The 15,794-nt window shown below is 37.3% G+C and overlaps 1 protein-coding gene across 2 annotated transcripts in view; it reads right to left on the reverse strand.

The window, feature by feature from the left end:
- Positions 1–730: 730 nt before the first annotated feature.
- The window catches only part of GRM8 (glutamate metabotropic receptor 8), a 764,868-nt gene continuing 749,804 nt past the window's right edge, over positions 731–15,794 (reverse strand). The window contains exons 9-11 of one of the 2 annotated variants that reach the window (XM_060107898.1): positions 7,145–7,391; positions 6,226–6,262; positions 731–803 (exon numbers count right to left, since the gene is read on the reverse strand). In XM_060107898.1, the coding sequence (XP_059963881.1) occupies positions 731–803; positions 6,226–6,262; positions 7,145–7,391 (357 nt within the window). The remainder of the gene's footprint in view (positions 804–6,225; positions 6,263–7,144; positions 7,392–15,794) is intronic. The other variant, XM_060107899.1, reaches the window with a different exon arrangement.

Below are 15,794 nucleotides of genomic sequence, written 5' to 3' on the forward strand. Positions count from 1 at the left end.
CCACATAAATCTTGAAATATTCACAAAAATCTTATACAAATATTATTTCCATATAGAAATGAAAGACCGTGTTCTTCACATACACGCAAACGTACAAAAAGACATTCCTCGAGGAAATAGTAGTTTTTTGGCACAGCAGGGCTTTTACAGCAGCAGTTAAATAACAGCAGCAGTGCCAACTGGAAAGAGTTTTCCCTGGCTTTAAAACTGGAACGAAACAACTCTCAACATTTGCAAAACATTCCTTTATTATTAGAAATAAATTATTTGTATAAAAAATTGCATGCGTCAACCATTGCATTTATTTTTAGCACAACCCAGGGCTTCAATCTGGTCAGCCATTACAAGAAACAGACTCATTGTCTTATACAAGTTGAACAATGTGGGACAGGAACAGGAGTTCTCACAATCACAGAAAAATACTTACAAGAATAACATCAGACATGGTTTATTTCAACAGCATTTTTTTTTTCACAAGCTAACATTAGTTTTCCTTTTGTGATTTTTTTTTAACTGCTCATGAGTAAGCAATACTTTAGCTTGACACTCGTTGGTTGTATTATATAAAATGGGTTTCTTCACTCCCTGTTATTGATACTTTTGGCTTGTGGCTACTTTTTGTTCCTTATAAGGTTGACTATTGATTTGATTGATTGTAGTCTACAGAGATCTCCAGGAGTGAGTGTTGGTGGTGTCACGTTCATTGTTTAAGATCGCATACCACATTTCTTCATATTGTATCATTTCCCTGTTTCAGATTGAATGATTGCTGTAGCTGATATATGTCGTCTTGGTAGAGGAAGCTGTTAAGACAAATTATAGTACAGAATAATAAATTAGTTTGTTAAAATGATTTTAAAATTCAAATATTGCAATGACTTTTTATGATATGTGGTCTTTACAACCTGTTACTTATTATTTTAAACAGTGTAGTAGGATTTCAACAATTGTAGAAATAAAAATGCAGCAGAATTTTTAACCTGTAAAACCATAGTCTCATTTATAGTGTAGACATTTGGAAGAAAACTAAAAATGTGAATGCCCTGGTCTTTAATATATTTAGGTGAAATTCAATTTAAATGTGCATTTTGACTAACAGAGATTTACAATATAAAAAATGAAAGAACAGATGAAATTCTCTATCCTGTAAAATGAAAAAAGGTTTTTTTTTTTTTACAACCCACATTAAAGACCTCAATTCTTTGAGTCTGATTTGATGACCAAGAAAGGGTTAGTCATTATAATTAGTCATGCTTTGAGAATGAATATATCTTCCATTTAAAAATAGTACTTTTAGACTCTAGAAGTGAACACAGTAAAATATCAATGTGTATTGCCAACACATACTTATGGTCTGGTTTCATCCAAAGGATACAGATGGAGATGTTTAAAAAATAAATAAAGACTCAAAGAAGGAAATGAATATTTAATTGTTCTGGTACCAACTTATCATGAACTAAACCCATTATTGTAAGATTATTAGAAAAGTATGAACAAGAAAATATTCTAAGTCAAATTTATATTCGTACTTAAATTTCCAGAAATACAAATCTAAATCCAAATAATTACTTTGCATTTTTGAAAGATGTGATGGAATAAATCTCTGTTTTAAAATTCAAAAATGATATCTTACTTTTCAGTGGAACTCTGGAATGAAAAATCATAAAAAGAAAGAAGAAAAAGTACAAAATATGTATGTATTTCACTATATAAATCCAATTCAGGGTGAAATAGATTTTTAGAGAATAATTTACTTTTGAACATTGAATAAGGAAATTGTAATGTTTCTTCTCTGAAATAATTGGCAGTTAGACTCATTCCATTGTAGTGTACATGAATACTGGTAATTGACCAGACAAGTTCTTACCAGAGACCAGGATCAGACAAAGTCCACAGTCACTAAAATTAATACAGGTAGCCCAGGAAGTGCTAGCTGTAGAGGTTTTTGCTGTTTTTTATTTCATTGAATATTATGAGCTTCATGCCAAAAACAGGTGGGACATATCTGCTTATCTCTCTATGTTGCTCACATTAGGTTATTATTGAGGGATAGTGGAAAGGAAGTAGATCTTAGACTTTTTTTTTAATAGATCTTTATTGGAGTATAATTGCTTCACACTACTGTGTTAGTTTCTGCTGTACACCAATAGACTTGGTTTTAAATTGCATTCTCTTCTCTACAAAATGAGTGAAAAAAAAAGTCACTGAACCAGGTTATGGGGCCTCAGCTTCATCACTGGTCCATAATCCACAACATTGGGTTTTTGTGAGGATGGAGGCACAGTAGATTGGTGGGGAATGGCTGTTGTCTTAGAGAGTCCATATGGAATGCTACTTTTCTATTTACGCTTCTAAAAGGTAGGGTGTCTGTTACCTTTGGTTTGGTGTGAAGTGAAATACCGTGATTTTTATGGTCTTTATTTTTTAATTTTTTATTTCTAATTTATATAATGCTCTCATATGCCTCTAAATATATTCTAAGAAAATAAAATCTGTGCTTTAACTATGCTTTTGAAAGACTTTCATATGATCTTTGTAGACAAGATGGAGAAAAATTATGAGTTAGAAAAACGACCCTTTAAAAGATTGCTCAACTTCCTGCCCTATTCAGTATATTTAGCAGTAACTAAAAATGTGAGAAATATCTATCAAGTTTGCAGATAGCTAGAAAGAAAAATTATGATTGTAACAGAGGAACAAGAGCCAAAAGACCTTAACAAAGATGATATTCAGATGTTAATCTTCAAGGATCATTCCAACTTTAAGACTCTAAAGCTCTTTAGAAATTCATATTTCATTGTTTGAACTCTTAGAAGTAACCTCCAGGGAAAAAGAAGTAGAATTCTACTGAGAACTAAGACTATAATTTACAAAAAGAAAGTAATCTTAATTTTTCTGATTAGAAAAAGGATGTAAGGCTTTGAAAACATAATTTAGTCAACATTGAAACGATGTGAATGGCAGATATCTTGCAAGAATCTTCCTTTTTATCTTCCAAGAAGAAAGAAAGATGGATGCTAAAATAATAGAATTTTTAATTTTAAGTCTTATCTTTTCTATTAATCACAGACCAATCTAGATTTTGTGGGTTAGGTTCCAGACCACTGCAGTAAAGTGAATATCACAATAAAGCAAGTCACATGAAATTTTTTTGTTTCTCAGTGCATATAAAAGTTATGTTTACACTATCCAGTAGTCTAAGTGTGTGATAGCATTATGCCTAAAAACACAATGTACATACCTAAATTAGACAAAAATACTTTATTGCTAAAAAATGCTAAGCATCATCTGACAATGCAGGTTACCAGAAATGCTCACTTTTGAAAAAAATGCAGTATCTGGGAAATGCAATAGAGTGAAGCACAGTAGAACGAGGTATGTCTGCATATTTTCATGGCAGCAGTGATACTTTTACCTTTATCCCAGAAGTGTTACAGAACAAAAGGGATCAGAGATGTACATATAAGCTAATGTAATACTTCTGCTGATGAATATGCTTATGTGAAAATCAGGCTTGAATACAGCAACAATGAATTTCCTGTGCACACCACACTGTGTTCATAAGCTAGAGAAAGGAGATCTACCTCCAGAAGCAGCTGTTTTCATGAATTATGCATGAATAGAGCTTAAGGAATACCGTGTTACAGCATTCATTAATTGGGTACCGTTGATAAAATTCATGTATATCAACTTTGTTTCTAACTCTCTTTCCACACTTGTATGAAACAACACTTGACCTTTTTATGTGTGAAATGTAGTATTCTGCAAATTCAGTCATTAACATGGAGTCATTTGGTCTCCCTTCCAGCTTCACATTGCTTTTATTTATTCTGTGTACCATTAGAAGCTTTCCTTAAATATGTGATCAGAATTTCGGGCATTAACAAGTCATCTTTAAGATGAAATTTCTAAGAATGATGGACTTGTAGAACTCCATGGCTATGAAAGAAAAACACTATGCATATCATAAATACAGTTAATTGGTCAGAAAAAAAATCCTGAGTGTAGCACAGTAGCCGTAATTATCAAAATCCTCCACATATTAATAAAAGGGAGGGACTTCCCTGGCGGTCTAGTGGTTAAGACTTCACCTTCCAATGCAGGGAGCGTGGGTTCGATCTCTGGTCGGGGAGCTAAGATCCCACATGCCTCGGGGCCAAAAAACCAAAACATAAAACAGAAGCAATATTGTAACAAATTCGATAAAGACTTTTTAAAAAATGGTCCACATCAAAAAAAAAAAAAATCTTTAGAAAAGGGGATGCTAAAAAAATAGTTTTTGAATTTTGTCTTTTTTGGTACTCACAGACCAATTTATATTTTCATGGGAGCAATGATACATTTACCTTTATATAGTGATTTATAGTTTACAAAACACTGACCTGTACGTCATTGTCAAGTCATTGTACTAATGGTGATTTATCAAAAGTCTAGTAGCAGAAAGTATGAGGATGCGGCAACATGGATACTGTTCCAGTGGATTAACTAGTCCTGGTTTGATTGAGAATAGGCTCCACTGGTTTTGAAAGGGGGTATTTTGAATCTGAGGAGGCAAGGTACTAGTTACAGAGAGTTGAATGGCAAAAGCTTTCCAATATTCAATTATACTTCTAAAGACATAAGACACACTTTTAGAAGAAAAACATTGCATTTAAGCTCTTCAAGTTTTTGGTAGTTTTAGGGAGTTTGTGATTTTGGAAAACTTTTTACTTTTTCCATTCAAACCACTGGTGCATGTGGTAAAGGGAACCAAGCACACAAGGGGTACATTGTAGCTAGTCCTTAAGTGAACAAAGGCTAACAATGGTTACCAGGAGTGGGATTGCAGAAGGATGTGTGAGGATTTCCTACTCTGTCTCTCCTGAATGTGTAAACTATACTCACTTTATCCGAGCCTAATTTATTCAACCCAAACCACTCCTGTAAAAGATGAATACTACAGTAAAATCCCCAAAGTACAATTTAACCTTCTTTGAGGTCATAATTGACTTTATCTTGATTCACCTTCTTAACTTTCTTTTACCTTCCAAAGGTGAGCATTCAACTCCTCCAGAATATTACAGGCTTAGCCACCATACAGCCTTCACATTTGTAATCTTTCATTCTTCTTTTCAGAGAAAAGAGGGAAACATACATATGCTATGAAATTTCCATTTCAACATCAACAGAAAATAATAAAAGGAAAACAAAATGTATGAGACTTATTTCTATAGCATGGGATTAGTCTTTATCAATACAGCAAATTTTCCCTTCAGGGAGCTAACTTATTTTTTAAAGGGGTGGAAAAAGTTTACTGATTTTTTTCCTTACCACATTTCAGAGGTGAGTCCAGGATAACTGGTATTTATTTCAGTGTACATTTGGTTGTTTCCATTTGCAACCATATTATATAAGGTTTTCTGGATTGCTGCTAAAAACCAAGTACAACTATAGACTCTGGTGAGTCATACTGAGAAGTGCCAGTGTTCAAAGTGTATCACTGGCCAAAAGTAGTTTATTGGCATCCTACATTAGGTTTTAACTTCCTGCACTGATGATTTCAAGGCAGAAGAAACAAATAAAAATCTGCCCTGAAATCACAAGCATTCTACACTGATGCCTTTGAGAGTAGTTACAGTATAACCTTTGCTAGGAGCCCAGATAGCCCCACTATTAGTCAGTTGCTTATCTATAATCAGAGATGATTATAACTATTTGATACTAAAACCCATCCTTATTGTGCCTTCTCTTGCACCTCCTCAAGATTTCATGTTTGCAGAAGAGTAAATATGTGGGGAATGTCTGTGAAGTTCTTAAAAGGCTTCTTTCTCTGCAAGTAACTAAATTTGATATTTATGAGCTGAAGGTCATCTTCCTAGAGGACCTGGCCAGTCATTCCAAGAAGTCTGATAGTAATTGAAGCCAATAAGTTTAATTAATCAATACTTATCTTCTAAGGATAGTTCTGCATGTGGGGCATTAGAGTAGACAGTGTTCATCTGGAACTCTTGATGCAAGGGAAGGTTTGTGAATCTAGTGAAGACTGTAAGTTGTTATAATAATTAAATCAGATAAAGTCATCTCCATCTTCTCTGTATTTCATGTCAAAAGTACAGAGAAAAGGAGATATAGCCTCCTGGCAGAATCCAAGAGGAAGAGGGCATTTTTGCATAGGGTTTTATCCTTAATTATTAAATGCCTGTGTTATATTCCCAAAAGACAGGAAGCCACTCTAACACAAGGAGCTTAGCTTTTTTTTTTCTTTTTGAACCATCTACAGAATCTCGTAATGTATAGGTTACACACACACACACACACACACACACACACACATAAATTTTTTTCACTGTATTCAGCTTTCTGGTATTTTGCAATACATACCTTCAATCTATTTGCTACTCTTCCAAGAGTCCAAGATGGACTTGAACAGCTCGGTTAAACTCTACTGGCTTAGTTTGGTACCAGTATGTTGTTATGTGCTTCTTCAGGGACGATTATAGAGAAGATAATAGGTGAGGAAAGGAAAAGTGGAGTGGTGGCTGTAGAAGGGGTCCTATTTTCAGGGTCATGGGGCTTTCAGAGAAGAGCTCTAATGATCTTAATATATCCAAGAAGGGAAATCAAGGGAAACCAAAGAAGGGGATCACTTTGGGGAAACAAATATAGACTATGACTTAACCTAACATGTTGGCTAACTAGTTTTCTCATTTTCCTAAATATCTGAATAACGTATCATTTATTTGTGTAAGATCTTTGGTAGCATGCTTCATAAATACTAGTTAACTATTAATTCTGTGAAGAACGACCAGTATTGAACTGACAAAGATTGGAGAGTAGTTCCTAAGAGCTAAAGGATAATTTTATAAATGGACCATAGTTCCAAGCTTCAAGCTCTGTAGTGCCTCAAAAGAGAGACTTGAGTGTCACACTTTGTAAAAGAGATTTCGTGTTTATGTTCACGCTCTGGAGAGGAGCCACTTGCCTTGAAATCGTTTAGTTCTAACCAAATGGTTCTAACTGCTGTGATGGTCTCATGGTGTGCGAGTACCACCAGGCCCCTGGAACCACGTAGCACAGTCCCCAAGACCAGTAGAAGAATGTTCAACGTACATCTATCAGGAAGTGCTCCCGCTCTTGACCATCGGAAAGTCTACGGATGACTTACTGTTGGTTTCAAGACTCTCACAGAGTTCGCTTTTCACCTCGCCATTTGGTCTGTCATTGCCTTTTTGGATCAGTTTGCTTTGCATGGTGGCAGCTGTCACCACAGCTTTGAAGCTCCTCTTGCGTTTTTGAACATTCTGCTCTGGATGAAAAATTATAATATAAACCTTGGGCATGTAGAGCATGCCCAGAGACACCGAAGCACTTAAACTCATGGAGACAGTAAGTGTTGTTGTCTGGATGTACATCTGAAGAAGGAAAAAAAAAAACATAGAATCAATGTTGGTAAGCCTGACCTAAGATAAAGCAAATAATATAACCGTTTTCTGAAATTATTCCAGCTTCTCTGCTAATGGTGCATTAGAAGGTACTTATTAAAACTATCCTTAATTATAGTCAAACATTCCTTTATCCCCACCTGCAAATGTGGGTAAAGTTGTATTGTTTATGAAGCCCAATTTTTTTTTTTTTTGCGGTATGCGGGGCTCTCGCTGTTGTGGCCTCTCCCGGTATGGAGCACAGGCTCCGGATGCGCAGGCTCAGCGGCCATGGCTCACGGGCCCAGCCACTCCGCAGCATGTGGGATCTTCCCGGACCGGGGCACGAACCTGTGTCCCCTGCGTCGGCAGGCGGACTCTCAACCACTGCGCCACCAGGAAAGCCCTATGAAACCCAATTTTTTAAAACAAACAAGCTGATGGAGCTTAGTTTCCTCTTTAGATTATAATTAAGCATATATAAGGAAGGGAGCAAAATCAGTCTAGCAAAAGACTAACATTTTATGTCACACAAACCTTATTCAGGGAGGTATCACAAGGTCAAATGTTATTCTTTCAACAATAAACCTAACCTAGAAGGTAAATTATATATAGTGCAAATAGAGTGGGAGTGAAATAGTCCAGATCATCACTATTGCACACCATTGCTTGAATAATGCGAGTGTTTGCATCTTCACATAATTACTTAATTCCAGCTTCCAAACCTGATAAATCACAAGCATGCCATAAGGGCTTGATATTTTTTAATAGCCCTCCTAAAGGATAATTCCAGAGGGTTTCTAGATGATTGTATCAGATCAAAATAAATGTGGGTGCTTTTAGAAAATACGTAAGACTTCCTCCTTCCAAGATTGAAATATGCCCTTTGGGGATGGGTCCTGACATCTGCATTTTGAAAAATTCTCCCCCTGTGCTCATTCCTTATCCTTATTTCACTGAAATTGACTGCTCTGGTACTTACAAAGAGAAGTCCCTCTGGAAGATTTTTCTTCCTGCAATCTAGAGGTTAATGAACTGAAAAAGTCAAACCTAAAATCACTGCTTTAGCTTTTTTCATTATGTTATGAAAACAAACATGACAGTATTTTAATCTTTTTTTCTTCCCCAATGTTATTGAGGTATAATCAAAAAATAGAAATTGTATATATTTAAGGTTTTATCAAAACTTGATGTTTTGATAAACATATATTATGAAATGATCATCTCAATCAAGTTAATTAACATATCCATCACATAGTAACCATTTTATTTCTTTCATTCTTTTATTTTATTTTATTTTATTTTATTTTGTTTTATTTTTTTGTGGTGAGAATGCTTAAGGTCTCCTCTCTTCACAAATTTCAAGTACACAATACATTATTTTTAACTGTAGTCACATATTCATCTTGCATAACTGGAAGTTTGTACCTTTTGACCAATATCTCCCCAGTTCCCCTTCCTCCTGCCCCTGGTAACCACTATTCTGCTCTCTGCTTCTATGAGTCTGACTATTTTAGATTCCACATATAAGTTAGATCATGCAGTATTTGTCTTTCTGTATCTGACTAATTTCACTTAGTATAATGTCCTCCAGTTTCATCCATGTTGTCACAAATGGCAGGATTTCCTTCTTTTTTTTTTAAAGAGTCAATAATATTCCATTGTATGAATATTTCACCTCTTTAAAAATAAAACCTTTGATCTGTTTACATTTTTCATGTCCTGAGCTCAAAATATAATTTCTCCCAAATAACTTGGAATACTGAGGTTACAAGGTAGCCATGTTTCTGTTTTTGTTTTTGTTTTTGTTTGCGGTACGCAGGCCTCTCACTGTTGTGGCCTCTCCCATTGCGGAACACAGGCTCCAGACGTGCAGGCTCAGTGGCCATGGCTCACGGGCCCAGCCGCTCCACGGCATGTGGGATCTTCCTGGACCGGGGCACGAACCCGTGTCCCCTGCATCGGCAGGTGGACTCTCAACCACTGTGCCACCAGGGAAGCCCAGTAGCCATGTTTTAAGATGATGAAGAAATCCCTTTATCAGCTCCATGATCTTCATTAATGTCTGTTCATTCTAATGATACCTCTGAAAATGTAAAGTTGTCAGATTGCATCCAGCAATCCCCAAACTAATTGTGTCCTTTTTAATAAAGACTCAAAATATATTTACCTTCAACAGTAAATACCTGAATCAGCCTTATGGCTTCCTTTTCCTAGGGGAGACTGTTTCTCTTAACAGGTGACAAAGCCTTGAGGTGAGAAACTGAAACATGAAGAGAACCTCAGGCACTAGTAAAAAGACTGTCCTTGTCTGAGAAATCATATCCTGTGGATTACTGAGTTTACTGTTCAATTTATCTACCACTAAGGCTGTCCTTTGCTTAGGACCCTATCGTGAGTATGGGAACACCTTTCAACAAGGTGATATTTAGGATCGATTTGTTTCAAAGTTCACCTCCTCCAGGAAGTCCTCCATGATAAATCTTGATTATAATGTCATTATTTTACTTCTAAGCACTAGTGCATTAAAAATTAAATACAATGGAGCACTTGCTAATGTGTAACTATGTGATTATAATAATTTATATGAACTTTGTCATAATTCATAAAAAATACACAACCAGGGTATAAACTTCCCTAGCATCTATAATCTACACTTCTTCTTATAGACCTCTAAGAAATCACACAATAATTACTCAGATACCACTCATTATTTTTAAGTATATGAAGATCTTCAAGAAACCCTTAATTACACAAATCATACAGAATATGCTTTCCATAATTTTCCACTCTGTCAAATGGACATCAGGGTTGATGACATTTTAAGTAAGAAACACAAAGAGATGAGGTATGAATCCAGATTCTAGGTTGGGCTCATGCATACCATCCTCAGTAGAGATGTGATTCAAATACATTCCTAGGCAAAGTGATAAATTACTACATGTCATGACCTCTCAGGCTACCTGCCAACAAGTGAAAACTCATGTTAAGTTTGAGAGAACTAATCTACTACAATTAAGAAGGTCCTGATAAAATGTGAATATGTGCCTTTAAACCACACGAACCTCCCTAAGCTTTGCCACCTAGTTTTAAGCAATTTATTATTATGAATACTCAGAAGCTTCTTATGCGATAGTTAATCCTCTTTGAATTCCTACTTATTCTCCAGCTAGCAATGCTGCAGAAAGGCTATGCAGAAAATGGGCTGCAGAGAAAGGATGTAAGGATAAGGAAAGGATAGAGCCAAATGCAAACCACACATAAATATTCCAAAGCCACTCAAATAGGTAACCATCAGTTTTGTCCCAGTCAGACCCAGCCAAGTCACTTTAACTTAAAAAACAAACAAAAATCAAACAAGGGCTTCCCTGGTGGCACAGTGGTTGAGAGTCCGCCTGCCGATGCAGGGGACATGGGTTCGTGCCCCAGTCCGGGAAGATCCCACATGCCGTGGAGCCTGCGCGTCCGGAGCCTGTGCTCCGCAATGGGAGAGGCCACAGCAGTGAGAGGCCCGCGTACCGCAAAAAAAAACAAAAAACAAAAAACAAAAACCCTCCAGAGGTATAGCCATGAAATGATGGGAACATCCACGTTGATTAGTTGGATTCTTTTTATATGTCTTAACCTGTTGATCTTGCTAAAACATAAATACTAGTCCAAATAATTCATAAATACCTTTCTAGTTTGAAAATCTTATAAATTTTACCCACTACCATAAATGTAAGTGATAATTTTCTCCCCTTATTCAGAAAAACTTCTGTAATATATAGTAAACTTGATTTTGTTAAATATTAAGCATGAAGAAGATTCTGGAATGCTAATTTCCACATTAAATATATTACTGTAGTGTATCCTTTTAGCAAACCAACTCAAAAGAAGATGTAATAAACACAGACATTAGGATTAAACAGTACTATGCTTAGTGTTCCAAGTCCTCCATTAGACACTATGATTGCAAATTACAGCATAATGCTGATCTTACTTATGTGTTCTCTTACAAAAGCTTCTGAAAAATTTTAATGTGGGTTTAATATATAAAAAGCATCTGTACAAAAATCATACCCTAAAATCTAAAACCTTACAGTGGCCAAGCCTTTGTTACAGGACTTCAGACTGTGAGTAGACTGAGTTTTTGAACTTCCTCTTTGAATATTTAATGAAATAAAAATGTCATATATATTTTAACCTCAGTGAAAGCAGTAAGAGCAAAATAAGCAAAGAAATGAAATGCCACCTACTGTCCTTCTAGAGAAGTTAATTTCTTAGCATCATGGATTACAGGATTTTCAGTATCTCCCAAATTTAAGAAGAAATGGAAAGATTATATTAAAAGCTTGAAAATGAGCACTTGTTTCCAAAAAACTCATGGATTTTTAAATATCTGTTGAATATTCTAATTGCTTGAACCATGTAAGGAAGAAACATGTTCAAGCAGACCTGAGCTTGAATTCCAGCACCGCCACTTAAAATTCTTTTTAAAGATAAAGAAGTTTACAGAGAAACTCTGGAGTTGCCTGTGGATGGTAAGAGCCCCTAGTCGACCCACCGAGTGACAATCTGAACTCTAATAAAACTTCCCTGGCAATTGAACAGTTGTGAGATCTTATTTTCCTCTCTGACCTTTAATTTATTACCTATGAAATGGGGGAAAATAATACTTTTCTCACAGAAGGGTTATAGGTGGAATGACATAATCTTTATAAAATGTCTCAAAGGTGCAAAACAGTAGTAGCTCAACAAAGATTATTTTCCCTACAACTTGGAATCTAAAAGGCTGCCAACAAAGCAGGCTTCCAGGTATATAGAATAAGAGAGGGGCCTATGAGCCAGTTATCCAAAGTTGACAGTTTAGTGCAGGGCTGACAGCCCTGCTCTCACTATATGATGTCAAGGAAAATGCTTTTGTAATCTTACTTCAAAGTAGGCAGGATAAGATTTTGCCAAAAAGTCAACTCCTATTTGCTGATAGGGAATAGAATAGTGCACTGGTTCTCTGTATCAAAGTCACAGTTCACCAGAATGCTGTAACTATATTACAAGGAAACTATATTAACTCCCTATAACCAACATAAATCCACTGAGAGATGCTGACAGTGGTACTGGATATATGAATGTAACCTTTTTTCCATCCTTCTTTTATGCCCCACCCTCTGCCCCTTGTCACTCCAAAATATTAGTACCTAGAGGAAGAGGAGTGTCGATAGCCTGTCACTTCCTCTGCCTCCACAGCCCCTGGACATTTTGAAGCTGAAGCAGTCACATGCAGTGAAGCAGACTTAAATGATCTCTGGCTAAGCCAGGGAGGAGATGGCACAATGGAGCATATTAACATGACATCTTTTCTGGGACCTATTAACAGCTTCCTCTTCCTTCTCTGCAGGAGTCATTTGTGCACATCCAGCGTCTACTGAATGTAGGTCCTGGCCTGGAATCACTAAAGACTCTAGGAAGAGTAAGAAGGGAGGAGATTGTATTACTCCAGGAGAAAGGTCAGTCTTTTACTTTCAACCAGCTGCCTGCACACAGAACTCCACAGATATCCAAGCTGGTGAGTTTTCAACCCCTATGTAACCAATGTAACCTGTTAAGAAACCTAACACCCCAAACGGATTTGTGCCATGTGATAAGAAACAGATTATTTATTCCTGAATATTTCTGCCTTGCCCTGGATGGTTTCATCTCACTTTTGGCGGCAGTCAGCCAGGTCCTGTTTGGCTGCTTCACACACTCTGACCAGTGAGAAAGCTACGTTTACACTTAAAGCCTGCTTTTGCCTTTCTCTACTTCTGTTATCTATTCCCTCATCTGTGTGTCTGCCAAAGCGTCACCTGCCTCCACAAATGGATTTTCTGCTTTTCAGAAGGGCTTCAGCCAATGGATTTCAAAATCTCATTAATTACTAGAAGTGATTAAAACAATTTTTTTTTAAAGATGGAGAAGTTTTCAAAGAAACTCTGGAGTTGCCCTGTGGGTGGTAAAAGCCTCAAATCAACCTATCATGAAACAATCCAAGCTAATAAAACTCCCCTTGCAATGGTACACCAGAGGCGATAACACACAGCACCCCGACCAGCTCTTTGGATTGAGCCTGGATACTAATGAACCATCCCAAGTCCACATCAAACATTTTATTATTGTTTCTGTTTTGTCGAGTTCAAATACCTTGCTGGCTTCTCCTTCTCTGTCAGTTCTGAGGGATCCTCCTCATTCTCTCTAACATCTTTACCTTGAAGTACCCCAGACCTCAGTCCTTGGATATCTATCTGCCTATCTATCTATCTATCTATCTGGCCACATTACTCTCTTGATGATAACATTCAGAGTTATGGCCTTAAAGCAGGGCCAGCTTTCTGGGTGCACTGCCTGTACACAGGCTCCTTCACTCAGAAAGGCCTCACTCTTGGTTTAATGTTCTTCTGTCAGGGTTTTGAAATTCTCAATAATTTCTGAATAAGGAAGCCTACATTTTCATTTTTCATTGGGCCTCACAAGTTATGTTAGGTAGCCCTGCCTTAAAAACTATATGCTGACTAATTCCAGGCTTCCCTCAGGAAACTCAGTTGCCTCTGGGTAGCTCCCCTTAAATGTCTGACATATACGATCCAAAACTTACAAGCATCTGAATCCCATCTTCATTCCTAAACTTCTTCTTCCAGTGGTCTTCCTTGTCTTTATTCCATCTTTCCCGTTGTTGGGATGAAAACAAATAGAAATTGTCCTTGACTCTTCTCTTACACTCTATCTGTGACTGAATCCCGTTGACTCTACTTCAAAATTTGTTCATATATGTCATTTTCCACTTCCCCCACTGGTACTGCATCGGTCCTGGCCAACATCATCTCTTATTTGGATTTTCACTATAGATGTCCTGTTGACATCTATATGTTTCTCCTCTTCTGCTCTTACTCTCTTCTATCTGATCATCTGATTGATTTTTAACACAGGTAGCTAGAATTTAACCCCATTATTCATAAATTGGGTTCGGTCACCCCTACCCTCAAAACTCTACAATGACTTCACATTGATGGTGTCCCTATAATGGCCTACAAGGTCCTCTGAACTGATCTGGCTTTACTCTTTCCCTCATTCATTCTCTTCTCATCACACTGGCCTCCTGGCTAATCTTAGAAGATACCAAGCAGGCTTCTGCTTTGGGGCTTTTATATTTGATGAACTGACCCTTCACTTCGTTCAGGAAGTGTTCCTTTCTGAATGGTTCTTTCTCAGTGAGACCCTTTCCTAAACATGTAGTTAAAAATTGTACCCCCATCCCTCCACCTGCATTTATTTCCCCACCTTTATTTCACTCCTCAACATCTATTTTCTAGGATAAAAGTCGATATATTTTACTAATTTATATATTGTCTCTTTCCCTTAACTAGAATAAAAATTCCATGAGTCCAGGGATTTTTACCTGTTTTGTTCACTGCTATAAACTCAACACCTAGAACATTGCCTGAATACATGAATTTTCTGATCTTTGAGGCAGTGTGGATCCTTACTCTTAAATTTGACATTTAAAGGAAATAACCCATGTAGTTTCAAGAGGAAAACAATAAATCAGATTCTAAAGCTAGACAGTATATGAAAATTTGAGGGCCCCATACCCCTTCAAATCAATACCCAGGCTGGGACAGAAACTCTTGGATAGATAAACATGACGATCATTTTCTTTGGCCTTGCCGCATGGCATGTGGGATCTTGGTTCCCGGCCCAGGAATCAAACCCACGCCCCCTGCACTGGAAGTGAGGAGTCTTAACCACTGGACCAACAGGGAATTCCCCACATGATGACCTTTTAAACTATAAATATGACAATTAAAAGTCAATGGCCAGGGCTTCCCTGGTGGCGCAGTGGTTGAGAGTCCACCTGCCCATGCAGGGTACACAGGTTCGTGCCCCGGTCCGGGGAGATCCCACATGCCGCGGAGCGGCTGGGCCCCTGAGCCATGGCCGCTGAGCCTGCGCATCCAGAGCCTGTGCTCTGCAACGGGAGAGGCCACAACGGTGAGAGGCCTGCGTACCGCAAAAAAAAAAAAAAAAAAAAAGTCAATGGCCTCCACTTGGGAGCATGAGAGCTCTGGGCTCTGCCCTGCATCCCTCCCCCGCTTAAGAAATGTACAACTGAGGATAAGGCACTCACACTATTTATAAACGTCCATAGACTTAACTAAATGAATTTAAAGAGGCAATGTATGTAAAATCTTGGCACAGCACCTGGCATACAGTATCCATAAACAGTAGCTATTGCTGTTACTAATTAGCCTTGATTTTACTCTCTGAATCCTCCTCCATTCCTCACACAGTAAAGACATAACGGTACTGCTCTCTCAAAGTCAGCCACACCTTTTTTAGCCTTTTTGATAAGGAACATGCACACATAGAACTATAGGC

This window comes from Mesoplodon densirostris, chromosome 9 (genome assembly GCF_025265405.1).
Source record: "Mesoplodon densirostris isolate mMesDen1 chromosome 9, mMesDen1 primary haplotype, whole genome shotgun sequence".
Classification (NCBI taxonomy): domain Eukaryota; kingdom Metazoa; phylum Chordata; class Mammalia; order Artiodactyla; family Ziphiidae; genus Mesoplodon; species Mesoplodon densirostris.